Source organism: Protopterus annectens, chromosome 1.part0 (genome assembly GCF_019279795.1).
Source record: "Protopterus annectens isolate FY-2018-M chromosome 1.part0, PAN1.0, whole genome shotgun sequence".
NCBI classification, from domain to species: Eukaryota; Metazoa; Chordata; order Ceratodontiformes; family Protopteridae; genus Protopterus; species Protopterus annectens.
The window spans coordinates 851,322,201-851,346,159 of record NC_056725.1 but is presented as its reverse complement, the minus strand read 5'-3'; the positions used below and the strand labels follow the sequence as shown (position 1 = coordinate 851,346,159).

General features: G+C 42.8%; 1 protein-coding gene across 1 annotated transcript in view; it reads right to left on the bottom strand.

Moving 5' to 3' along the window:
* SNX9 (sorting nexin 9) overlaps positions 1 to 23,959 on the bottom strand; it is a 1,114,799-nt gene that overhangs the window by 395,941 nt on the left and 694,899 nt on the right. The window contains exon 6 of the mRNA XM_044063919.1: positions 22,585 to 22,732. Within this exon, the coding sequence (XP_043919854.1) occupies positions 22,585 to 22,732 (148 nt within the window). The remainder of the gene's footprint in view (positions 1 to 22,584; positions 22,733 to 23,959) is intronic.

Below are 23,959 nucleotides of genomic sequence, written 5' to 3'. Positions count from 1 at the left end.
ACTTTTAAGATAAATGGTGCACACAATTCAGAAGACACCAGATCAGAAATGTAAGAAAAATCCAGAAAATAGATCTGTCCAGTACACTACTGGTGTAGACAAATGCCATTCATATTTACTTGGTATATGTGAAATATGACTCATAACATTTGCATGCCTACACCTAATGAATCACTGCTGCCAGACGTGACGTGGACCTTGAGGCTAGGATGGACTTCCCTTGCCCTTAAATATACCTTCATCTACCTGGGACAGATGAACCCAGCTTTTGGTCCTGCTTAGGCTTTGTACGAGCCTATGCATGACTACATGACCTCTAGCTTTTGAATGATGATGTCAGATCAGGTGAAGAAAAGTCAGATAAGATTCCCAGCACAAGATTCAACCTTGGGGGATGCCGTGCGTGTATTACACATACACACACACATGCACACACAAACTTTATCACTGAAACTTAGGAAGCATTTCTTTCAGAGTGCTGGAAGTGTGTTTTTGTCTTTTTAATAGTTCACTGCTTTTATCTTACTATGCTATTACCCAAGGCTCTACTTGTCAACAATGGCATATTACATGTGTATGAGGTGTGCAGTTTAATCACTATTGGCTCTGGGGTGCCAGCAGTGATTAAACTTGCTTAGTAAATGGGATAAACTTTAAACATTACCCTAGTGAAGAATGAACGTTTTCCAAAAAGAGTATTAATGTACAGGTAAAGCCTGGTAAAACACATCTGGTGCATCACTGCAGCATACAGACTAAAAAAAATCTTGTTTACTCTCACTATTTTATACTCTGTTTCAAGTAAGAAAAGTAACAGCAGCATCAGCTACAAGGACTTGCAGTTTCAATTTCTCCTCACATGCTTAAAAAGCTGCACTTAACAAGCATGTGAAAAAATAAAGAAAAATCAATATAATTACATGGGTGAGTGTGTTTCACAGAGAGAAACTACCTATCAAAATTTTTTTCAAGAATTCTAGACAAAGCCAACAAATAATGAGGAGACAGATGAAAAATAAGGGACAATTTTTAGATATAACATTAATTCACAAACAGTTAGTATAGCAAGATGTTTTCCATCAACCTGTATTTTCTGGACGATAATTATTAAACTATAAGCTTTATTTGCTGACTATAATCCTTATTGATTTACAAGAAAATTACATTTTTAGAGGGAAAATCAGAGACAGTTCAGAGGTACAAGAGTAGAATGTACAGCCTTGCACTGTAAGCATTTTTCATTCACTTGATCACGATTAAATGCTGAAAAAGTGTACGGAGTTGAGAAAGTGGCTATAAATGATGGGGGGGGTGTATTTGCGCGCGCACACACACACACACACACACACACACACACACACACACACACACAAATTTCTAGAGTTCGGTTTTCAGATTTTACTGAATTTTGGGTAGTTTCTGTGTTGCCCAGACCTTACAAGCTTCTCTGTTCATCAGTGAGAGTGGTGAGCTTTGTGCAGCCTATCTGTCGCTGGAGGAGTGGTTTCAGCTCAGAATCTGTAGTTTTACTGGCCATTTTGGGCTATTTCTATCCCTTTCATCTTTCTGTTTAAAAATCTGTGTTTGAGCAGTTTTTCTCATCGTGCAGCGCCATTTACTAGGGTTAAACTATTCCCGGTGCCAGAAAGCCTGCTCTTCAACTTTTCCCTTTTGACTAGCCAGTTTTCTAGTTTTGGCACTCAAAACTGTTTCTTTGTGCTCAGCACTTGTTCAAAACTCGTTGCAAGCACTAAACAATCTACAAATGACTACAGCACTCAACTTTCCTCACTTGTCAAGAGGAAAACATTTTTTAGTATTTAAATTAACAAGGACCTATCCAGGCATGTCTAAGGGTCAGCTCCTGGTGTTTTCCCCTGTCCACCTGATGAATTGGGGCAATGTAGCAAATGCCACATGTACACTGACAACCCTCTCCTCCTACCACTCAACACTACAACCTGTGAGAGATGCACTTATGTAGCCAACCTGGAAGCCAAGCTCTCTCCAGCCAAGAATGGACTAGACAAGTCAAGAGGAGAAGGTAAACACCTGCACAACACCACGCTTAACACAGTCCTTCAAAACCTACACCACCTAAACCCACACACAGAAACACAAAACACACACCTACATTCGTGGAACCTCTCAATAAAAATCTGCCCAAGCAACAGAGACCTCCAAAGCTGAAACGCAAGCAACCACCACCCACCGACACTACCCAAATGACACATAGCCCACAAATTCAGTGTGCCACTCAACCCCAGCCCATAAGGCAAAACGTACTCAACACACTAATCATAGGAGACTCTATAGTCAAGCACACTGATGTTCCACTCACCAGGCTAAACAAGGAGAAAGTTACTGTCAGCTGCCTGTTGGATGCCAGGCTCCACCACATAATACACACATTCAGGTCATTCCACAACAAGTACAAATATGACTCTGTCACTGTCCATGTTGGTGTGAATGACCTGAGACATACCTCCCTAGACTATATAAAAAGTGACATGGAGGAGCTCTCAGATCATGTAGCCCAGGGAGGTATGACCCTATCCTTGAGTAGCATCCTGCCATCTCCCAGAATGATACCACATAACAAGGACAAAATGACTGACTTCAACAAATGGCTAAGCTTCTGGTATCATTCTAAGGGGTCCAGTATCTGTCTGCCTGGGACGACATGATTGACAAATCATGATACTTTGCCAGAGATGGCCTGCACTTGTCGCCCCTGGGATTCCGGATACTGGCTAAGGCTCTTGCCACCCTTATAGTGCCTTTTTTAGGCAAGGTTCAAATGATAAACTCACCATTGTAGCAGGTACAAACAAGCAAAATCTGAGGGTAATGCTACTCTATGCTAGAAGTCTAAACCTCAAAATGCACTCACTTGAGGCACTCCTTAAAATTGAGAACATCGACATCTGTGCAGTCAGAGACCTGGTTCAAGGCTCCAGAGAGCACCCCTGCATTACCAGACTATAAATTCATACCACACCTTTCGGCCATCTAACCTAGACCGCAACACTAAAGGAGGAGGAGTGTCCATATTCATTAAGGATATCCACACCTCCAGGCTAGTTGCTCAACATAATGCATCCGAAATTATCCAAGTGCAACTAACAATGGGCAAGACTGCAATCCAGGTTGTAGCTCATTAGAGATCCCCTGCCATGCCCCAGGATGCCCACTCCATGTTTCTTGATGCACTGGAAAATATCAAGATACAACCCAATACCCTAATAATAGGAGATTTCAACTACCCCACCATTAACTGGGAAAACTACTCATGTACTAACTCATTTGCTCAACGTTTTCTGGAATTCATAAATTCCAACGCCCTGGATCAGCTTGTCCATACCCCCACCAGAGGCAGCAATATCCTGGACCTGGTCATTGCCAATATGGATAACTGATGTTCCTCACCAGAGGTAAACTCCTCGCTGGTCAGATCTGACCACAAGCTAATCACCCTAGATATCCATATCCCGCACCCAACACCCCATTAAGGAAACAACCGCAAAAAACTTCTCCAAAGCCAACTTCATGCTTAAGACAGAACTGGCAAACTTCACAACACCCATACAGACGGAAAATAGAAGAATGAATGCTGAATCCTATACAAAAGCACTGTATAAATGCATACACGAGTGCATGGATCGTGCCATCCCCAACAGAACCAAGAAGTTATCCTCCAAAAAAAAAGGAAGCCAATCTGGTGGTCCCCTGCCATAAAGAAGCTGTTGCAAAAAAAAAAAAGTAAAATTCCGTGATTGCAGGAACTCCCTGGTCAGCCTCAGTAAGAAGTTGAGATCCCTCATAAAATCCTCCAAAGCTAGTTATGAAAATAAAATCTCCACTGATTTTAAAGACAACAACAAAGAATTCCACAGCTATGTCAAGAATCTCAATGGCAACACTCAGATCTGCTCTGAGCTACAGCACAATGGCACTAGATATACAAAACCAACTAATATTGCCAACATTCTGGCAGATAGGTTCAGTGCAAACTTTACCCCCCCCCCCTCACCCTCCAAAGGGCCCATCTCTATACCAGAAGAATGCAAAGCCCCTGTAATCACAGACGCACAAGTAAAGACTGCACTCTCCAAAGCCAAGAACACAGCATCCATGGGACCAGACAACATCCCAGGCTGCGTTCTGCACGAACTACAGAACGAACTGGCACACCACTTAAGTACCATGTTCAATCATAGTCTCACTTCAGGCTTTGTGCCTACTGAATGGCACACAGCGACAGTTATCCCATTCCACAAAGGGGGTGTCACCATGGACCTCGGAACTACAGCCCCATTAGCCTGACGAGCCTGGTCTGCAAGGCCATGGAACGTATCTTCTTGGGGCTTATAAACAAAGACATAGGTAACCTCCAAACTCTGGAGTGCACTCAGTTTGGGTATGCAAAAGGTAGATCATGTCTCCTAAACCTGACTGACTTCTTTGAAGCAGTCACCAGAGCCATGGATGAACGTAAGGTGGTGCACACAGCCTATCTTGACCTCGCCAAGGCTTTCAACACCAACCCCCACTCTGGAATTATACATAAACTCACTAAATTAGGAATAAATCCCTATGTCAAAAGATGGGTGGCCAAATGGCTCACTGACAGAACCTACACAGTGAAAGTAGCAGACTCCAAATCTGACTTCAGACCAGTGACAAGTGGAGTACCACAGGGTTCAGTCCTGGGTCCTCTCCTGTTTGGCATCTACTTCTCAGAAGTCCAGGCTAACACAGCAGGTCTTTGGCTAATGAAGTTCGCAGATGACTGCAAACTAGGAGCCATAATAGAATCGCCTAATGATGTGGACATTCTACAAAGGGGCCTCACTGGGACTGATGCTTGGTGTCAAAGTCATGGCTTCAAGCTCAATGCCAAGAAGTGCACTGTCATCCCCACTGGGAAAAACATTGTACCCATGAATTATGGTAGCCTACTAAACATCGAAAGTGTGATAACAGACCTTGGGACACAGGTGGACAGTAGTCTCTCCTTTGATAATTACATCACCACAGTAGTCAGGAAATCCTTCTACGAGGCTCACATCATCAAAAAGGGCATCTCCTCCAGAAGAAAAGTGGTCATTGTTCCTCTCTACTTATCCCTCATCAAACCCATGATAGAGAACAATGCCAAGTTTGACATGTACCTTGCAAGACATCTACAACAACTAGAAAGGCCACAGAAACACCTAAGAAATACCTAATAACTAAGAGGATTACTGGCCTCAAACAGATGCCATACGCAGACCGTCTCAAAAAATTCCAGCTCTGCGCAGTCGCATATCATCTACTCAGAGGTGACCTCTGCCTAACATACAAAGCCATGTCAAACCCAGATCTGTTGGACATGCTACACAAAGAAATCCCAATCTCGCCAAGCCACATGCTCCAGGGACCTAAACCTTGTCACCACAATAAACAGAACATGCTGAAGGGATAGAGTCCTGTCCCAGAAACTTCCCATGCTCTGGAACAGACTACCTATTCAAGTCAAACAAAGCTCCTCATTAGCCCTCTAAGAAAAATCTTGACAATTGGATGAGAAATAGGAAATTCACTCCGAGGATCACTTCTGTGGCTCTGGTCGACAGGGTTACAGGAAAATAATTTTCTTGGATGGTGAAAGCCAGGGAACTTTTTTGGCTAGCCTTATATAGGCACGAGGGCTGATAGCCTAGTACCTACCTATAAGCATATGAACCTATGAAATACAAAACAATTTAACAGACATCCCATTTTTCTAGATGCAATAATATCCTCGAGGGTGGGTGTTACAGAAAAATAATGACCTTCTATGGGTGTGAAAACCCTCCACCACTCAGAACACCCCAGGGCAATCAGCTACTTTTTTGTAATGCCCATCGTGTTTACTAGTGTCATGAGCATTGTTAAACCCAAAGGGCTGACTCTGCATAATACTATGAGTCAGGCATTACTGCTTGCATGACCCCTGTGTAACTAAGAACTTTATCTGAAAAGGAAACTGGCATGTTTTTATCCACTACAGGTACATTCTGTGACAGAATGCCAGAAATAGTTCACTTTGTGGGCTTATTTATCTTTGCAGAAATATGATCATGAAGTTAGTATCTACAAGTTAAAGAGGTGTGGTGCGCCCATATAAAACCACAACTGTGAAATAAATAATTCTGAGATCGAGTACAGAAACGTAGTAGTACAGCATTACGCTCTGTGGTTATTTCTAACAAGGTATAGCAAAGGTGGATTACAATAACATGCGTGCCTGGTATATGTAATTTGCATAGATATTTTTAGATAAACTGTAGGTAACTAAAAGGCATATTAGGTAATTTTTTCAACAGTAAGTGTACGTGTGTATAATGTTATCCTATCGAAAAAAAAAATCAACAAAATGAACAGCACGTGATCAGACAACTTGTTGATCAGCAGCCGATCAACAATTAAAAAAAAATATACATTTTTTTTTTGCAGGGGGTAAGCCCCCAGTACCCCCCCCCCCATCCCCTGCTAATTATATATACTGACTCTATAGCACTACAGAGGGAAAAGGGCAAATTTCCTGATACCCACTGAGACACCTGTGCCCTGGCCCAGCAATCAAGGAGCCTCAATCCTCACCACTAACACCAGTGAGGGGTGTCTCATATAGGAGGAATGGATAACAAATACACGCAGTAAAGTGCAATTTCCCTTAACAGCACACAGAGATCACAGTCAGTCCGGGGCTGGTCGCTCCCTTGCTCTCCAGGTCCCCAATAAGACTCCCCACTGGCACAGCTATAGGGTCCAGATCTCAGCCTAGTGGGCAAGCTAAAACCTCCAGCACCCTCTCTGTCCAACCAGTGCTTCGTGTCCCTGCCCAAGTAGCACACACACACACACACACACACACACACACACACACACACACACACACACACACACACACACACACACACACCTTGAGAAGAGTTTATATAACCACACAGGCACTCCTGGGGAAGGCTGGCACAGGTTCTCCAGCTGTGCCCCCTTTTCCCAGACTATACGGTAGTACCAGCTACCACCACCCACTAATATTTATCAACTACTCAAAGGCCCTTAAAAGGGTGTCCAATTATTAATGTGCAATATTATTATCCAACTGGTAGTATAGCCCAGGGCTAAAGCTATTGGAGAGGCTTTGTACAATTTTACCAAAGACATGCCAAGTACTCTAAAGAGCTTAAATTATCTCTACAAGAACAGCCACAGTAGACAGGGCTTACAAATATTTAATAACAAATAGTCAAAACACAACACAATACTTTTTACTACACAGTGCTAGTCAAGAGATCTGAGATCACAGATTAATACTTAAAATAATTCAGTAGTACAGTTCTGACATCACAGAAAAACACTTCATCTAATCATTCTAGTTTCTAGCTATTACTAAGAGAAAACACAAGTCTAAGATAAACTAACATATACAGCAAGACAGTGCTGATGAGATGGATGGTAAAGACAAAAATGTTTTACTTGGTCAGTAGAGTGCACTGTTGTTACATTTTTTTTCAGTTTCACATGTAACATTATTTTTACCATTTGAGACAAGCCTGTGGCTTACATTAATATTTACAGATGACAGAATTATCTCCAAAATTCTATCTGGCTAGACTAGCAGCCTTCATCTATCTTCACCCAATCTTCACATATCTTCGCCCCCCACCCCGGAGAACTCAAGCTAGTTTTTTAAGTGATCCTTGAGAAACGCTGCTTGAGGAAGTAAGGTCTATCGAAGTATACCTTACCATGTTCCCTGTCTTGAGAGCCCATCTGCATTGGCATTGCTAATCCCACTGCGGTGCTGCACGGACATATCATATGCTTGCAACCGCAAGCTCCATCTTAGGAACCTGGCATTTTGCTGGCTGGCTCTGTTTAACCATGTTAAGGGGTTGAGATCTGTCATAACAGTGAATTTCCTCCCATACAGATAAGGCTGAAATTTCTGCAGTGCCTACACTATGGCTAGACATTCCTTTTCTACAGCTGCATTGCATTCCTCCCTGGGTTGGAGCCTACGACGGAGATAAACCACTGGGTGCTCTTCTCCCTCTGAATAAATCTGGACAAGTACAGCCCCCAACCCACGGTTCAAAGCATCCACCTGCACAACAAATTCTTTGTTGTAATCCGGACTGGCTAACGCAGAGGGTCCCTCCCAAAGCTTCTTTAAGCTTCTGGAATACCTGCTCACAGGCTGGGGTCCACCCTACCTTATCTGGCCTGTTCTTCCTTGTTAGGTCTGTGAGGGGAGCAGCTACAGTATTATAACTCGGGACAAACTTTCTATAGTACCCTGCTATCCCTAAAAATGCCCTCACCTGCAGGCCATGCCTGAATGACTTCCACTTTGGCAGGTTCTGGCCTTATTTTACCACTCCCCACTCTATGTCCTACGTTGGAGCTCGGCTTAATGGTGAACCCTGCCCTCTGTAGTCTGCCCAGCACCTCCCGGACATGCTGAAGGTGCTCTGGCCAGGAATGGCTGTAGATGGCAATATTATCTAGGTAAGCAAGGGCAAACCCTCCTGCCCCTACAAGGATATAATCTACCAGCCTCTGGAAAGTTGCTGGGCATCCTTGTGAACTCATACAAGCCAAAAGAAGTCACAAAGGCTGACTTCTCTCTAGCACTGGGAGACAAGGGCACCTGCCAGTAACCCTTGGTAAGATCAATGGTTGTAAGATAATTAGCCCCACCAAGCTGCTCTAGGGTCTCATCTGTCCTAGGCATGGGGAAAGCATCTGACTCTGTGTGACTATTTAATTTTCTGTAGTCCACACAGAATCTGGTGCTGCCATCCTTCTTTGGCACCAGCACCACTGGGGAGGCCGAAGGACTGTTGGAATCTTGAATCACCCCTAGTTCCAACATCTCCTGTACCTCCTTCCCTCAAAGTCTGTTTGATGCTCAGACACTCTATAAGGGGTCTGCCTAATAGGCCTTTGGGATCCTGTATCTACCTGGTGCTGCCCCAGGTGGGTGTACCCTGGTTTCCCAGTGAACATGTCCACAAATTCCTGCAACACTGCTCGGATCTCTCGAACCTGGGTAGGAGATCGCTGCTGGGACATTGCTACCTCTTCCACTGAGGTGTCAGCCCAAACCTCACTGAGGAGATCAGTCCCCAGATCTCCCTCAGACTCCTCCTGCAATCCACTGCAAATGCTCAGCACAAGGGCCTCCCTATCATGGTAGGGTTTCATCATGTTAACACGGTACAATTTGTGCCCCTGCCTTCTGCCTAGCAGTTCCACCATGTAATTAACATCACTTACCTTTCTTACCACCTGCTTTCAGCTTGTTATGTCTGACAGGAATGAGAATCATTACCTGCTGCCTCACAGCATACTCTCTAGCTCGAGCATTCCTGTCATACCACACCTTTTTCTGTTGTTGGGCTTCCAAGCCCATGATTTCCCGGAGCCTTGTCCTGAGGTTTAGGATGTATGCCACAACAGACTCCTTGTGAAACTCACACTCACCTTCCTACTCATCTCAAATTAAATCTAGAGGTCTCCTCACCCTATGCCCATACAGCAACTCAAAGGGTGAAAAAACGGTGGATTCCTAGGGAACCTCTCTGTAAGCAAACAGATGGGGCAAATATTTGTCCCACTCCCTCTTAAACTGATTTGCAAATGCCCATAGCATGGACTTGATTGTAGAGTTCAACCTCTCAACAAGACCATTAGCCTGGGGATGGTAGTGGGTGGTCCTCATGTGCTTCACCCCACAGGACTTCCACAGACAAGCCAGCAGGTCTGACATGAAATTGGCACCTCTGTCGGTCAGTATTTCTTTTGGGAAACCAACCCTGCTGAAAATCTCTAACAGAGCATTTGCCACCTTCTCTGCCTCAATGGAAGACAAAGCCACTGCCTCAGGATATCTTGTAGCATAATCCACTACCACTAGGATATACCTTTTCCCCTGGAACTTGGGGTACTCAGAGGACCCATAATATCCATAGCTACCCTCTGAAATGGCTCCTCAATCACAGGTAAAGGCATCAAAAGAGCTCTCACCTTGTCTCCTACCTTTTGACACTGCTCACAGGTCCTGCAGTACCTTGTTACATCTCTGGAAATTCCAGGCCAATAGAAGTTCTGCATAATATGCCTCTTTGCACATTTTATGCCCATATGACCTGCAAAGGGAATATCATGGGCTATGGCTACAAGCGCCAGATGGTAGGCTCTAGGCACTACCAACTGCTGTAATCTCTCACCTTCTAGCCCTCCCTCAGGGGTCAACTCTCTGTACAGTAAGCCTTTGTCCCAGTATACAGATTCCCCCTTTCCTTGAGAATCAGGTGCCTCCCTAGCTACCTGCTTTAGGCCTTGTAATGTAGGGTCTGACAGCTGAGCCTGGTCTTAACTCTCTCCTTGTAACCCTTCCTAGCTCCCCTTCCACAGGACGTCTGGCATCCTCGGACAGTGGTGCCTCACTGTCAGCCTGGGTACTACTACTCACCTTTACCTTTGCAGTCACTCTGTCCAAGGGACCATCAGTACCCCCAAGCAGCTGTGGCTCACCTTCAGTCTCACTGCTACAGGGTAGCTCCCTCCCCTGAAGTAACCACCTCACCAGTCCTGGCTGCAAGTATGCAGTCTGTCTGGGTCTCCCCCAGGCTACCAGCCTTACCTACTTGTCTCCAAGCCCGACTGCATGTAACTGCACAAGCACAGGGTACTGCACTATCAAAATCATTCCCTATCAGGACATTTGCTGGTATATCCTCAAACACACCTACTTGCTGGCTTCCTTTTCCACCCTCCCAGTCAAGGTGAACCCTAGCCAAAGGTATTTGGAACGGGATCCCTCCTAAAGCCCTGACTGGAGTAGACAGCCCAGGCAAGTAGTGCTCCTCTGGAACCATTGCAGGCTTTACAATGGTTATATCAGAAGCTGTGTCTCTCTTGGCAATGGCCTCTTTGCCATTCACTACAATAGGATATAACCTCTGGGGGTAGTTTGGTACCCTTGTTGCCCCAAGACAACCTACTATTGGCATTTTGTCTTTCCCACTTACTGGCTCCCTCACCTTTTGTTCCCCATCTTGCCTCCGTGGACACCCATATGCCACATGGCCCCACTGGTTGCATTCAAAACATTTAACACTAGCTCCTGGATGTGTACCTGGACTAGTGGCTTCCCCTGCTACTGGCAGATTCTGTTTGGGCAGTCTGTGCTGCCCACCCTTGGTTTCTTTAGACCCATGAGCAGCACTGGGGGTCCATTTCCTGTACAGGGCTGCCCTGCTTGCCAGGTACAGGTCTCCCTTCTTCCCCAACTCATCTGAAGTAGCACATTGTCTATCAGCTAACCAGATCCTCATGTCCTCAAGCAAAGTGCTAAGGGCTTGTTCCCTCACCAAAAGGTCTGCCAGACCTTCAAAAGTGGTGACCAGACATCCGCTCACCCACCTATGGAAATAAGTGCTCAGTTCAGCAACATATTCACACACACTTTCATCCGCCTTGCATCTATGCTCATAAAACTTTTTCCTATACGTTTCAGGTGTTAGCTTAAACAATTCTAACAAGTGATTTTTAACAGCAGTATAATTAAAACATGCAACGTCAAGATATTTTTGACAAAACAGTTACAGCTTTACCATGGAGTAAGGGGGTCAGGAACCATACACAGAGCCTTTGGTCAACACCATACTGTTTGCATACCCTCTCAAACATATGAATGAAACTATCAAAATTATCGCCCTCTTTAAAGTGCGGAAGAAATTTACTCATCTTTTGTATTTCTGGGATCCAGTTACTCCCTTCCCCATTACCTCCATGACTCTGGTGAAGAGTAAGCATCTCCTTCTCATGCTGCCTCTTGCCTCTCCTTTTCCTCAGCTTCCAGGCATAACAGTTTCTCATTCTCCTCAGCCTGCAAACACTGCAGTTTCTCATTGTCCTCACTCTCTAGACGCCTCAGTCTCTCAGTTGCTTCTACTTCCACACTCCTGGACTCCAACTCAAGTCTCTTTAGCTCCAGATGGATTTTTAAGACCTCTGCAGAAAGGTTGAGCTGTCCATTCTTCGAGGGTATTATATCTCCATCACCTGTCTGAGTGTCCTCCTGGTTGCTGTTTTCTGATGCAGCTGTAACCAAGGCTGCAATCAAGTCTGCCTTAGTCAGGTTTCCATGCACCAGTCCCCTAGCCTGGCACATCTCCACCAGCTGGCTCCTTGTCAGCTTTCCATACTCCTCTGCTAACATGCTGCCTGCTCACCCTGACTAACTAAGCTAGCAAAAGAAATAAAACAATTGCGATCTGAACTGAGTATTCACTGCGTGGCTGATTTAGAGTACAAAACACCTTCAGAGCTCACTGTACACCAGCTACAGGAATTCACTCTACCAACACCACTACAAGCCAACTAGTATTTGCCAACCAATTAATATATGGTGTGGATATCCCATCACTGTCAACAATTAATATGTGACGCCCATGCCCTGGCCCAGCAATCAAGGAGCCTAAATCACCAGTGAGGGGAGTCTCATATAGGAAGAAATGATAACAAATACACACAGTAAAGTGCAATTTCCCTTAAGAGCACACAGAGATCACAGTCAGTCTGGGGCTGGTCACTCCCTTGCTCTCCAGGTCCCCAAAAAGACTCCCCACTGGCACAGCTATAGGGTCCAGATCTCAGCCTAGTGGGCAAGCTAAAACCTCCAGCACCCTCTCTGTCTAACCAGTGCTTCCTGTCCCTGCCCAAGAAGCTGACACACACACATGGGTCCCCTTCAGAATCTCGAAATCCTAAAACCTCAAAATTCATAAGGTCGAGACCATATGATCGAAGTTTCAGAATGTCGAAATACTGAACGGAGATCTGCATACAGCACAGAATAAGAGATTTCCCTTTTCCTCACTGTAGCGTGATCTTGGAGTTGGTATATTTAAGTAGCGGGGGGTGGGGGGTGCAGGGGGGGCTTGTCCTCCTGCAGAAACATTTAAACAGTTTTTTTTTTTAATTTTGGATTTGTTTTGGAATTTCGATATTCCGAATCATCAATCATATGACATTCCATGTTTCAGAATTTCGAGATTCTGAACATGAAATGAATCCATATATATATATATATATATATATATATATATATATATATATATATATACACACACACATATATATATATATATATATATATATATATATGGATCTAGGACGTTTGTTCGACTGAGCAAACGACCGAAATCCAAACTGCCGGGCGTACTTTTGCGAAAGTGCTTTTCACTGAAGAAGCACTTTTGCGTAAGTATGACTGTTGCTGAGGCTGTACTACGGTGCGGGTAAGGGAAATTTCCCTTGTCCCCACTGTAGTGCGGTGTCAGAGGGAGAATATTAAAGTAGGGGGGTGTGGGGGGCACAGCCCCCCACATGGGGGGTGCATGGGGGCAAAGCCCCATTTTGTCACACGCTTTAACAAAAGCGCTTTTTCGATAAAAGCACTTTCGTTGAAGTGTTCGGGTTTTATGGATTCGGACGTTTGCTCAGTCGAGCAAACATCCTATATATATATATATGTATATATATATATATATATATATATATATATATACACACACACACACACACACACACACACGTATAAACATATGTATAGTCATATTACCTATACATAAATATCTACATACACATCTATTTATTTATTTATTTGCAGTTGGTTTACCAGGATAGTCCACTGGGCCAAGAAGAACCCATTTTCAATGGAGTCCTGGGGAGAATATCTCCAAAAACAAACAAAAATTACAAACAAAATTAAAGTAAAAGCTTTTGTTACAGAAAGTACAAAAGTACTAGTAAAAACATTGAATTTAAACATACAATTTCTGAAACAAAAACGAGTCAATGTTTTGCTTACATTAAGTACAGAATAAAGACACTGCATTTAAAGAAACAATTCCTGAGATAAAAAGTCAGCATTGTAAATCTAGAGTAGTTATATACTCATGGATTGGTTCCTACTAAACCATATATGAAATAGGAGAAGTCATAGGTGAAGAAAGGAGAAGAGGTTATGTGGGGTGGGAGCAGGAGCATTCCCACTGAGATACAAGGTGTGAGTGAAGCGAGTTTTTAAAAGGAAGAGAGGTTTCTGGTGGTACACATGGATGGTGGTAGGGAGTTCCATTGATGTGCAAGGGTGAAGGATAGGAGATTTTTGCCTGGGCGATGGCAGGTTTAAACAGCTGAAATAGGTTTTGATTATTAGATCGTAAGAGTCTATCAGGGAGGTGCATTTTAAAGGTAGAGGATAGGAAAGGACAGAGGGAAGGGGTGAAAATAAGTTTGTGTGCATTAATAAGTTGAATATAGGCGAGATAATTGGGGAGCTCTAACCAATTTAATTTATGAAGGGTTACACAGTGATGGGTAGAAGACCTGTGGCTAGTGGCAAACTTGGCAATTTTATAATAGCAAGAGGACAGTTTTGTCTTAAGAGAGGATTGTAGGTTTGTTAGGAGTGTAGCACCATAAATGAGAGAAGGTATGAGAAATGTGATAGAGACAATGAACTTAGTAGAAGGAGTGAAGTAGCGATTGTGGTGGTAAAGCATACCAAGTTTCTGGTGTTTTTTTTTTTTTTTTATATTTATTTGTAGGTGGGAGTTGAATTTGAGATGGTTATCAATGTGGACACCTACGAGTTTGGCCTCAAATATTAATTCGAGAGATATGTTGTTCTGGCTTTTGATGGAGAATGATTTTTTTTTTCAATAATGGTTGATTTAGAAGGGGTAAATAGCATTAGTTTGGTTTTTGAGGCATTGAGTGCTAGGTGATTAACATCCATTGCTCAAAGGTAGAGAAAGCCTAATGTGTTAGCTTTATGAGAGTGGGGATGGAGGTGGCAGAACATTTTATAGTTGAATCGTCTGCATATTGGATAAGTTTTGCGTTAGGGATTGAGCGATGAAAATTATTTATGAATATATTGAAAAGGAGGGGACCCAGCATGGAACCCTGGGGGATACCAGTGGGGGTGTTAAGGAAGGAGGAGGTGGCTTTTTTTTCCATTTGACTGCTTGCTATTTGACAGGTAACTATTGAACCAGTTGAGGGTGGAAAGGAATAGGTTTAGATCAGAGTTTAGCTAGGAGAAGGTTGTGAGGTATGGTATCACAGGCCTTAGAGAGGTCAAGTAGGAGGGTAGATACTGTACAGCCAGAGTCACAGGCTTTGTTAACAATTTCTAGGAAGGAAAGAAGGGCAGTAGTAGTGCTGTGGCCAGGTCTAAATCCATGTTGTGTGGGAGTTAGTAAGTGGCTGTCTATGTGGGAGTTAGTAAGTGGCTGTCTGCAAGATAGGGTAGAAGTTGCAGATGGATGCATTTTTCAAGGAATTTAGAGATGGAGGATAGGATGGTGGTAGGGAGGAAGTCTGCAATATTATTATTGTTATCCCCTTTATGCAGGGGTATGATGAAGGCCTTTTTCTATAGTTGGGGTACATGACCCTTTTTGGATTGAACGGTTGATATACTGATGGGTAATGGCTTTGGCAGCTATGGTTAGAAAGTATGAGGGTATGTTATCTGGAGCATTAGAGCATGGTTTTAGCTTTTGGAGAAGTCTTTTTTTTATGGTAGATGTGGGTATGGGTATTATGCGAAAGGAGGGGGTTGAGAGGTGAAGGTATTGGAGAGTGATGATGAAGGTGAGGTCAAGGGAGGGGATGTTGAAGTAGGTGTAGTGTTTTTAAGGAAGGAGGAGGTTAGTTTGGAAATTGAGTCGATGGAAAAAAAAAAAAGTTAAATTGGGTGGCCAGATCTATGTGTAGTGCATCAGGATCTGGGCAATTGTTTTCTTTTTTGCCAGGATTAAGGAGAGTCGAGATACCATGCCAGAATTTTTGTGGATTTGTTTTAATGGTTATTTTGTAGTGAGTAGAAATAAGTTTTTCGGTCTGCTATAATTATCTTTTTGACTTTGTTGCAAAGTGCTTTGTATTCATTGAGGGTGGAGGGAATCTTATTTTTCTGGTGGAGTACCCAGGCTTTATCACTAAGGCACATGGTAGCTAGTGTATTTTTGGTTAGCCAAGGGGCAGTTTTGCTTTTTATTCTTTTAGATTTTTTTGGGGGGGGGTGTGTAGCTGTCTAAGAGGTTATGAAAGTTGCATTGAAGTAGGTAACAGCATTTTCTAGGGATAAAGTTCTTAGAGGGGTCCAGTTTATTGATTTTAGACCGTTAGAAAATGCAGTGGGATTGAAGATTTTTAAGTAGCGAGTGGTGATATAGTTATGTGATAACTGCAAAGGGGAAGTAAGGCGATGAGCAAATGTGGGGAGGTGATCGCTGAGGGAATCAGGAAGTATGCCACTATCAAAGAAATAATAAGGGTGAGTGACTAAGATTTTATTTTTTATTTATTTATTTTATTTGCAGTTTACCAGGATAGTCCATTGGGCCAAAATGAACCCGTTTTCAATGGAGTCCTGGGGAGAAAAGCTCCAAAATAATCTAGGTTACAGTAAGTTATTATACAAAAATTCAGATTCAAACAAACAATTGCAGTAGTACATCAAACATTAAAGGTAATACAGACTTGTGATGAAACTTGCATATGATACAGACTAAGAGAGGAATGTTGCAAAGTAAATACTGAAAAGACATTATATATTAGGAAGCATACACATTAGGAGGTGCAGCCAAGTGAATTTTTGGAAATACCATAGGAAATAATAATAATAATAATAATACAGGAGTTAGGTGAAAATAATAAGTAAATTTCTGGTGTAAGCAGGAGAAGGGAGGAAGATGGACATTGCCAATGTTAGTTATGTGGGGTGGGAACAAGAGCATTCCCACTGAGATACTAGATGTGAATGGAGAGATTTTTTGAAAATGAAGTGGTTACAGGTTGTGCAAATGGATGGTGGTAGGGAGTTCCAGAGGCGTGCTAGGCTATAGGATAGAAGATTTTTTTCCTGGGGGACGAGTTGGTATGTAGATTTCTAGTAGATTTTGATTGTTAACCTTAATACTCTATCGGGTAGGTGCATTTTAAAAGCAGTAGAAAGGGTGGGACAGAGGGAGGGGTTGAAAATGAGCTTGTGTGCAAGACTTAGTTGAGTGTAGGTGAGGTGATTGGGTAGTTCTAGCCAGTTTAGTTTTTGGAGAGAGGAACAATGGTGGGTGAAGGATTTGTGACTGGTAGCGAATTTGGCGATTTTGTTATAGCAAGAGGAAAGTTGCATCATTAGAGAGGACTATAGATTAGTTAGGAGTGGAGCTCCATAGAGAAGGGAGGGGATAAGAAAGGAAGTAGAAAGAGTGACTTTAGTGGCAGGTGTAAGGTAATGGTTTTGTCGGTAGAGCATACCTAGGTTTTGATGATTTTTTTTGATATTTAGTTGAAGGTGGGATTTGAATTTGAGCTGGTTACCAATCTGGACCCCAAGTAATGTGGTCTCTGTCACCAGTTCTAGAGGCGAGTTATTTTGACTAGTAATAGAGAAAGTGTTTACATTGAAGGAAGTGACTTTAGAGGGGGTAAAATAGCATTAGTTTGGTTTTAGAGGCATTGAGTGCTAGGTGATTATTTCTCGTCCATTGCTCAGTGGTTGAGAAGGCATCTTGAGTAAGCTTTAGCAGTGTGGGGATGGATGTGGCAGAGCAGAAAATAGTACAATCATCCGCATATTGGATGATGTTTGAGAATGGGATAGAGTTGCGGAAATCATTTATAAATACATTAAAGAGAAAGGGATCCAGTATGGAGCCTTGGGGAACTCCGGTAGGGGTATTAAGAAATGAGGAGGTGGCCTTTTTCCATTTTACTGCTTGATATCTATCAGATAACTAACTGGAGAACCAGTTTAAAGAGGAGGGAGAAAGGTTAAGTTGTGAGAGTTTAGTTAAAAGCAGGCTGTGTGAGACTGTGTCAAAGGCCTTAGAGAGGTCAAGAAGAAGGGTAGAAACACTCTGGCCAGAGTCGCGAGCTTTATTTACAGTTTCAAGGAAGAAGAGGAGGGCTGTCATAGTGCTATGATTTGGTCTGAATCCATGTTGTGTAGGGGTTAGTAGGTGATTATCTAAGAGATGTGGTAGGAGTTGATGTTGGATACATTTTTCTAGGAGTTTGGAGATAGGAGACAAGATGGCGATGGGGCGGAAATTAGTAACATTGTTATTGTTGCCACCTTTATATAAAGGTATGATAAAGGCCTTTTTCCAGATTTGAGGTACTATACATTCTTGGATGGAGCGGTTGATTAGAATGCTAATGGGGTAGGCAATTGCTTCAGCAGCTTTACTGAGGAAGTAAGAAGGGATGTTGTCAGGAGCATTAGTGCATGGTTTCAGTTTCAGAAGGAGTTTCTTTATAGCAGAAGTGGGTATAGGTTTTAATGAGAATAAAGGAGAGTGGGAAGGGGGGGTATTTAGAGGAGATGAGGATGTTGAGGAAGTCAGACTAGGAGATGGAGTGGAGGATAGGGAGTTAAGTAAGATGGTAATGAGGGAGTGGTAATGGTGCAGGGTAGAGTGTTAGCAGAAGAGGGTAGGGGTGTATTGGAGATTGTGGTGGTGTTTGAGAATGTAGAGGTTAATTTGGAAATAGATTCAATGAAAAAAAAAAAAGAGTTAAATTGAGTAGCTAAGTCTAAGTCAGGAGCATTAGTGTCTGGTGTGGAGGTGACTGGTTTGCTGGGGTTAAGGAGAGTAGAGATACCTTTCTAGAATTTTTGAGGGCTTGTTTTATTATTATTCTGGAGTATGGTGAAATAATTTTGTCGATCTGAGATGATGAGGTTTTTTACTTTATTGCGAAGTATTTTGCATTCATTATGGAGTAGGGGACTCTTGTTTTTCTGGTAATGTGCCCAGACTTTATCTCTGTGCCGCATGGTTGATAGTGTGTTTTTGGTAAGCCAAGGGGCAGTTTTAATTTTTATCCTCTTTGTCCTTAAGGGAGTTTGGGAGTCTAGTAGTTTCAAGAATGTTGAGTTGAAGTGGACAACTGCATTATCTAGAGATAATGTTTTTAGAGTGTTCCAGTTTATTGCTTTTAGGGAGTTTGAAAGGGGTGTTGGGTTAAAGTTTTTTTGGTCACGGATAGTGATGTAATTATGAGTGCGATGTAGAATTTGGGTGAGTCGGTGAGTGAAGATGGGTAAGTGGTCACTAAGGAGATCAGGAAGAGTGCCACTGTCAGAGAAATAATGGGGATGAGAGACTAGAATCCAATCCAGAATTCTGCCACTAGAGGGGTTATTGGAGGGGTGTGTTACAGAGTTGATCAGCTGAGAAAAATTGTAGAGGTTGATGTCAAGTGGGCTTGTAGAAGACTGAATGGAGATCCAGTCTAGGATACTACCGCTGGAGTAATCTTTGGAGGGTCTGGTTGTAGAGTTGATAAGTTGAGAGAAATTATAAAGGTTAATATTTAGGGAGTTTGTGAGGGACTGAATTGAGGACCAGTTAATGTTCATATCACCCAGTATTATAGTTTCATTGCTAATATTAATGGAAAGCCAGGAGAGGATATCTTCAAGTACTGAGGTATTGTTTCCTTGGAGGCTATACATACGAGTGTGTCTATTTATTTGAAGTAGGGCCAGAATTAATTCAGCGGTGATGACATGGGGAACAGGTGCAGGGTAAAGTACAGTGTGTACCTACCATAAATGGGGTCTGTAAATATATCCACCACTAGGTAAAGTACTCACTTGATAAACCAGTCAACATAAATGGGGTCTACTTGAGTTGACAGAGACGCCACTTCGCCGACACGCAGAAGACCGAGACCAAACCACCGAAAACTAAGGTGATCGACAAGGTGAAATCCCGACAGCCGAAATACCGACATGGGGAACGTGTGAGCACGACTCGGTAAGTGTGCGATAGTGAGGGATTTAGGGTTAGGGTGCGGGAAAGGTGAGTGTACGGTAGTGTCGGACTTAGGGTTCGGGTAAGGTAAGTGTGTGATAGTGACAGAGTGTAGTTCAGGGGTGGGTTAAGTGAGTTAGGGTTAGGGTGCGGGTAGGGTGAGTGTGCGATAGTGACGGGCTTTATGTTTTAGGGTGGGTTAAGTGAGTTAGGGTTAGGGTGCGGGTAGGGTAAGTGTGCGGTAGTGTCGGACCTTAGGGTTAGGGTTTGGGTTAAGGTTAGTGGATATGTTATTGTGTGTAATGTGTAGTTTACGTTTTGTGTGTCGGTGTAATGGTGTTCGGTTTTGTGAGTTGTCGCTATTGTGTGTTTTCGGTTGTTTGGTCTCGGTGTCTTGCGTGTCGGCGAACTGGCATTTCAGTCAACTAAAGTAGACCCCATAAATGTAGATGTTAGAGTGTATTCACTGTTGCAGTCATTACACTTGGGGTATCCTGCTGGCAGGCTACCCAGTCGGCCTGAATTCCAAAGTCTAGGTCTGGCATCGGTTTGCTGTCGCCTCTTCCCTGACATCAGCGCGAAAGGGGGATAAAAGATGCAGCCAACACCATTTTCTTCAGTCTTTTTTGCCGCGCGGTGCCGGAAGCAAAAGCAATTCGTAAGTGCCGGTTGGCAGACTCCTGAGATTTTCAAAAACGAATTTCAGATCCGAAGTCTTCATTAAAGCTAAATACCCCATTAGGGAAACTTTTTTCTTGCTCCAGTCCGATGTCAGAAAAAGTTAACAATTGTATTTCTTGTGGGAAGAAAATACCTCATAAGGATTTTCATTCTTACTGTATTCCTTGCCTAGGCCCTGATCACAACGTTGCTAGCTGTCGGTTTTGTGCTAGATTTAACCAATGCACTATTAAGCGTCGGTATGATTTTGCTTTTCATTACTTTGGCCGAAGATTCAATTATATAATGCCGTCGGAACAGCCGACGACCGGAGTTTATAAAAAGTGCAAGGACAGGCATCCGAGGTCCAAAACCGACGACGAGGCTTCAGCTAAGCCAGTCGCCGGTTCACCGGTTCTCAGTGGGGTGCATTCGCAGCCCCTGATGCCCGCTCCCTCAGAGCCACAGGCAGCGGACGACTCCCCCGTGGAGCCAGCTAGGCCTCTGGATACTCAAGGTACTGGACACTCTGAAACTATTCTTTCATATGGGTCCAGAGCCGCTGAGCAGGCATCGGCTTCTGAGGGTGTTTTCAGACCTACACAGTTATATGTAAAGCCTACTTCAGCTTCCAAAGGAAACACGATGAACATCTGTTAAGGAGGATGAGTATAGGAGAGCTACTCATCCACCCTTTTTGTGGGTTCTGTCTTTTCTAATGATGGAGTAGTTGGGTGGTACTATTTCTGAGTCTTTTATATGAGGTTTTAACCACGTTTCAGAAATAGATAAGATGTGAGAAGACAGGCATGGAGGTTGGGAATTTTCTTAGCTATGCTTTGGGCATTTAGAGAGATGAATAGGGTTGATTTGCATATAGAGAAAGGGGTATGGGGGCCTGAGTTTGGGTGCATGTCACCAGACAGGAGGATAAAATTATATGTTGAATAATACAGGAGAGGTACTTGGATTGCTTAGTATTGGAGTTGAGTATTGTTAGATTTCTGAGGTTTTGGTAGGTTAAAGATGGGGTAGAGTGCATATAGGGAGAAATGAGTTGGAAGGGAAAGAGCAGATAATTATTGATAGATATAGATTGGGGGATATTGGAATAGATGAGTATGAGTGTAGTGCTGGGAGTGAGTTTGTAATATGAAAAGATGGTGAGTGGCGAAAAGTAAAGGGCTGTGTAAGATAATAGATATAGGATAGGGTTAGAAGAAGTTGTATTTGAGTTGAGAAGGATGTAGGTTTTGATAGCATGATGAAATTTGAAGTAATGCAAGAGTGTAAAAGATATTGAATAGGTAGAGGACCAGGGTTAGGGTTTGTATTTTGGGAGGTGACTAGTGACAAATAGGGTGTGTGTAATAAGGTGACTGTATATTGTTGATGATATAGGAGTGTATTGATGGAGCTTCTGGGCTAATTGAGAACTGTGAGTCAGTGCAATGAGAAAATGCTTAAAATAGGACTATATACTAAGTGAATTGGAGAATCCTGAAAAGTCTAACCCAAACTATAGATGTATAATACTGAATAAATTATCTTACACTGTAGGTATACGGGAATGTGTTTTGTGACTTCCTTAATTCTCTAAACCTACCTACAAACAGATTTCTTTATCCTTCACTGTCTCACTGGGCAGAATCCATTTACAAAGGGAAACTAATGAAAAATGCTCCAATGAGTAAAAGTAACATCAGAACATACATAGCACTTAGACGATATTCAAATAAAATACTTTACAGACCATCATCACACATCAGTGACAAATACACAGTACATCATGGCTAATAAAGTAATGCATCAAATGCTAATAAATGTGACTGCATGTACGGTACAAGAATCACATGCATCAACACATACTAGAAACTGTAGCTGCTAAAATATGACTTACCACACTAATTCCTGTGTGAAATGCGAGACATAAAACTGATGTAAAGTACTGAACGTTTCCCAAGAGTTAGGAAGGTGAGATTAGGAAACAGAAAGCTGAAGGATATTATTAAATTGCATACTTTTCTTTTTGTCTTACTTGTTTAGCGGTATTTTCATTGAAGTGCCTCGGGCAGCACCTCGATTCAGAGCCCCTGCTTCTGAAGCCTCTGACTCCCTGTTACCACCATCAGAAGATGTTTTGGGTTCATCCCAGTCATCGTCCCAGTCATCATCTTCAACACCACCTGAAAATCAAGCATTATATACCATTTACAGAATAAAACACTGACAATTTGTCCTTAATATCATATGTTTAGTGGTAAGCAGAGCCCGCCGTTTGGTTCCCAGTGCTCATGACATTATAATAGTGGTATGCAGCACCCGCCCTTTGGTTCCCAGTGCTCATGACTTCATAAGTTCAGTGGTATGCAGAGGCTGCCTTTTGGTTTCCAGTGCTTATGACATTAGTAAACATGGGCCACTGTAACTAAACTTGTCAGCATGTATTCATATCGCTTTATCAGTTTATAAAATGACAGGGCTCAAGAAATCATTATGAAGTCAGAGTGGCACTGTTGTACCAGGCAGCACTACTGCCTCAAAATGTTTAGGTTTCTGGTTTGATTTCTAGCTAATATGTATTTTACTGTCGTCTGCCTACCCTGTGTCTACATTGGTTTTTCACAAGGTCTCCAGCTTCCTCCCTTCCCATACATATGCAGGTAGGTGAATTTGCACGCTTCTAAACTACTAACAGGTAGGTATAATGTACTGAATGAGAGAGTGAGAGAGTGTGTGTGTGTGTGTGTGTGTGTGTGTGTGTGTGTGTGTGTGTGTGTGTGTGTGTGTGTGTGAGAGAGAGAGAGAGAGTGAGAGTGAGAATGAGAGTGAGTGAGAGAGAGAGAGAGAGAGAGAGAGAGAGAGAGAGAGAGAGCGCGCGTCTGTGTGCGTCCTGCAATGGACTGGCATTCCAGCCAGAAATAGCAACTGAGTGCAAAGAAGGGATTTAGCTTCCTACAACAAAAAAAAGGCTAAAGTATGTATTGGAGAATGAAAAAAAAAATTTAAAGAGTTAAGGACTGTCACAAATCTCTACTACTTTACCATAGGTTCACACAGCTTTACTAGGCTACTGATCTGTGAATATATTAAAAAGCCTAGCCTTACACTCCCACGGCTGTTTTTAGCCCTTACATACTGCATACAAATAACATAAAAGTGGTCAGAATAAAGACATGAGTCATTTTCTTGTTGCTCCTACCTATGAGGAACATGGATGCTAAAACAGGGGTGAGTCTGCAATTTCCTATCCATTTATCCAAATTACTTTGAGTAAGAGAAGCACTTAGGTTTATATACAGTGGAAGAATGCAATCCTATCCTTTGAACATGTTCCATTTATGTAGCAAAAGAGATTGAGATCCCTTGAATGGGTGTTTATGCTACTATTGGACTTGTGAATGTGTAATAGG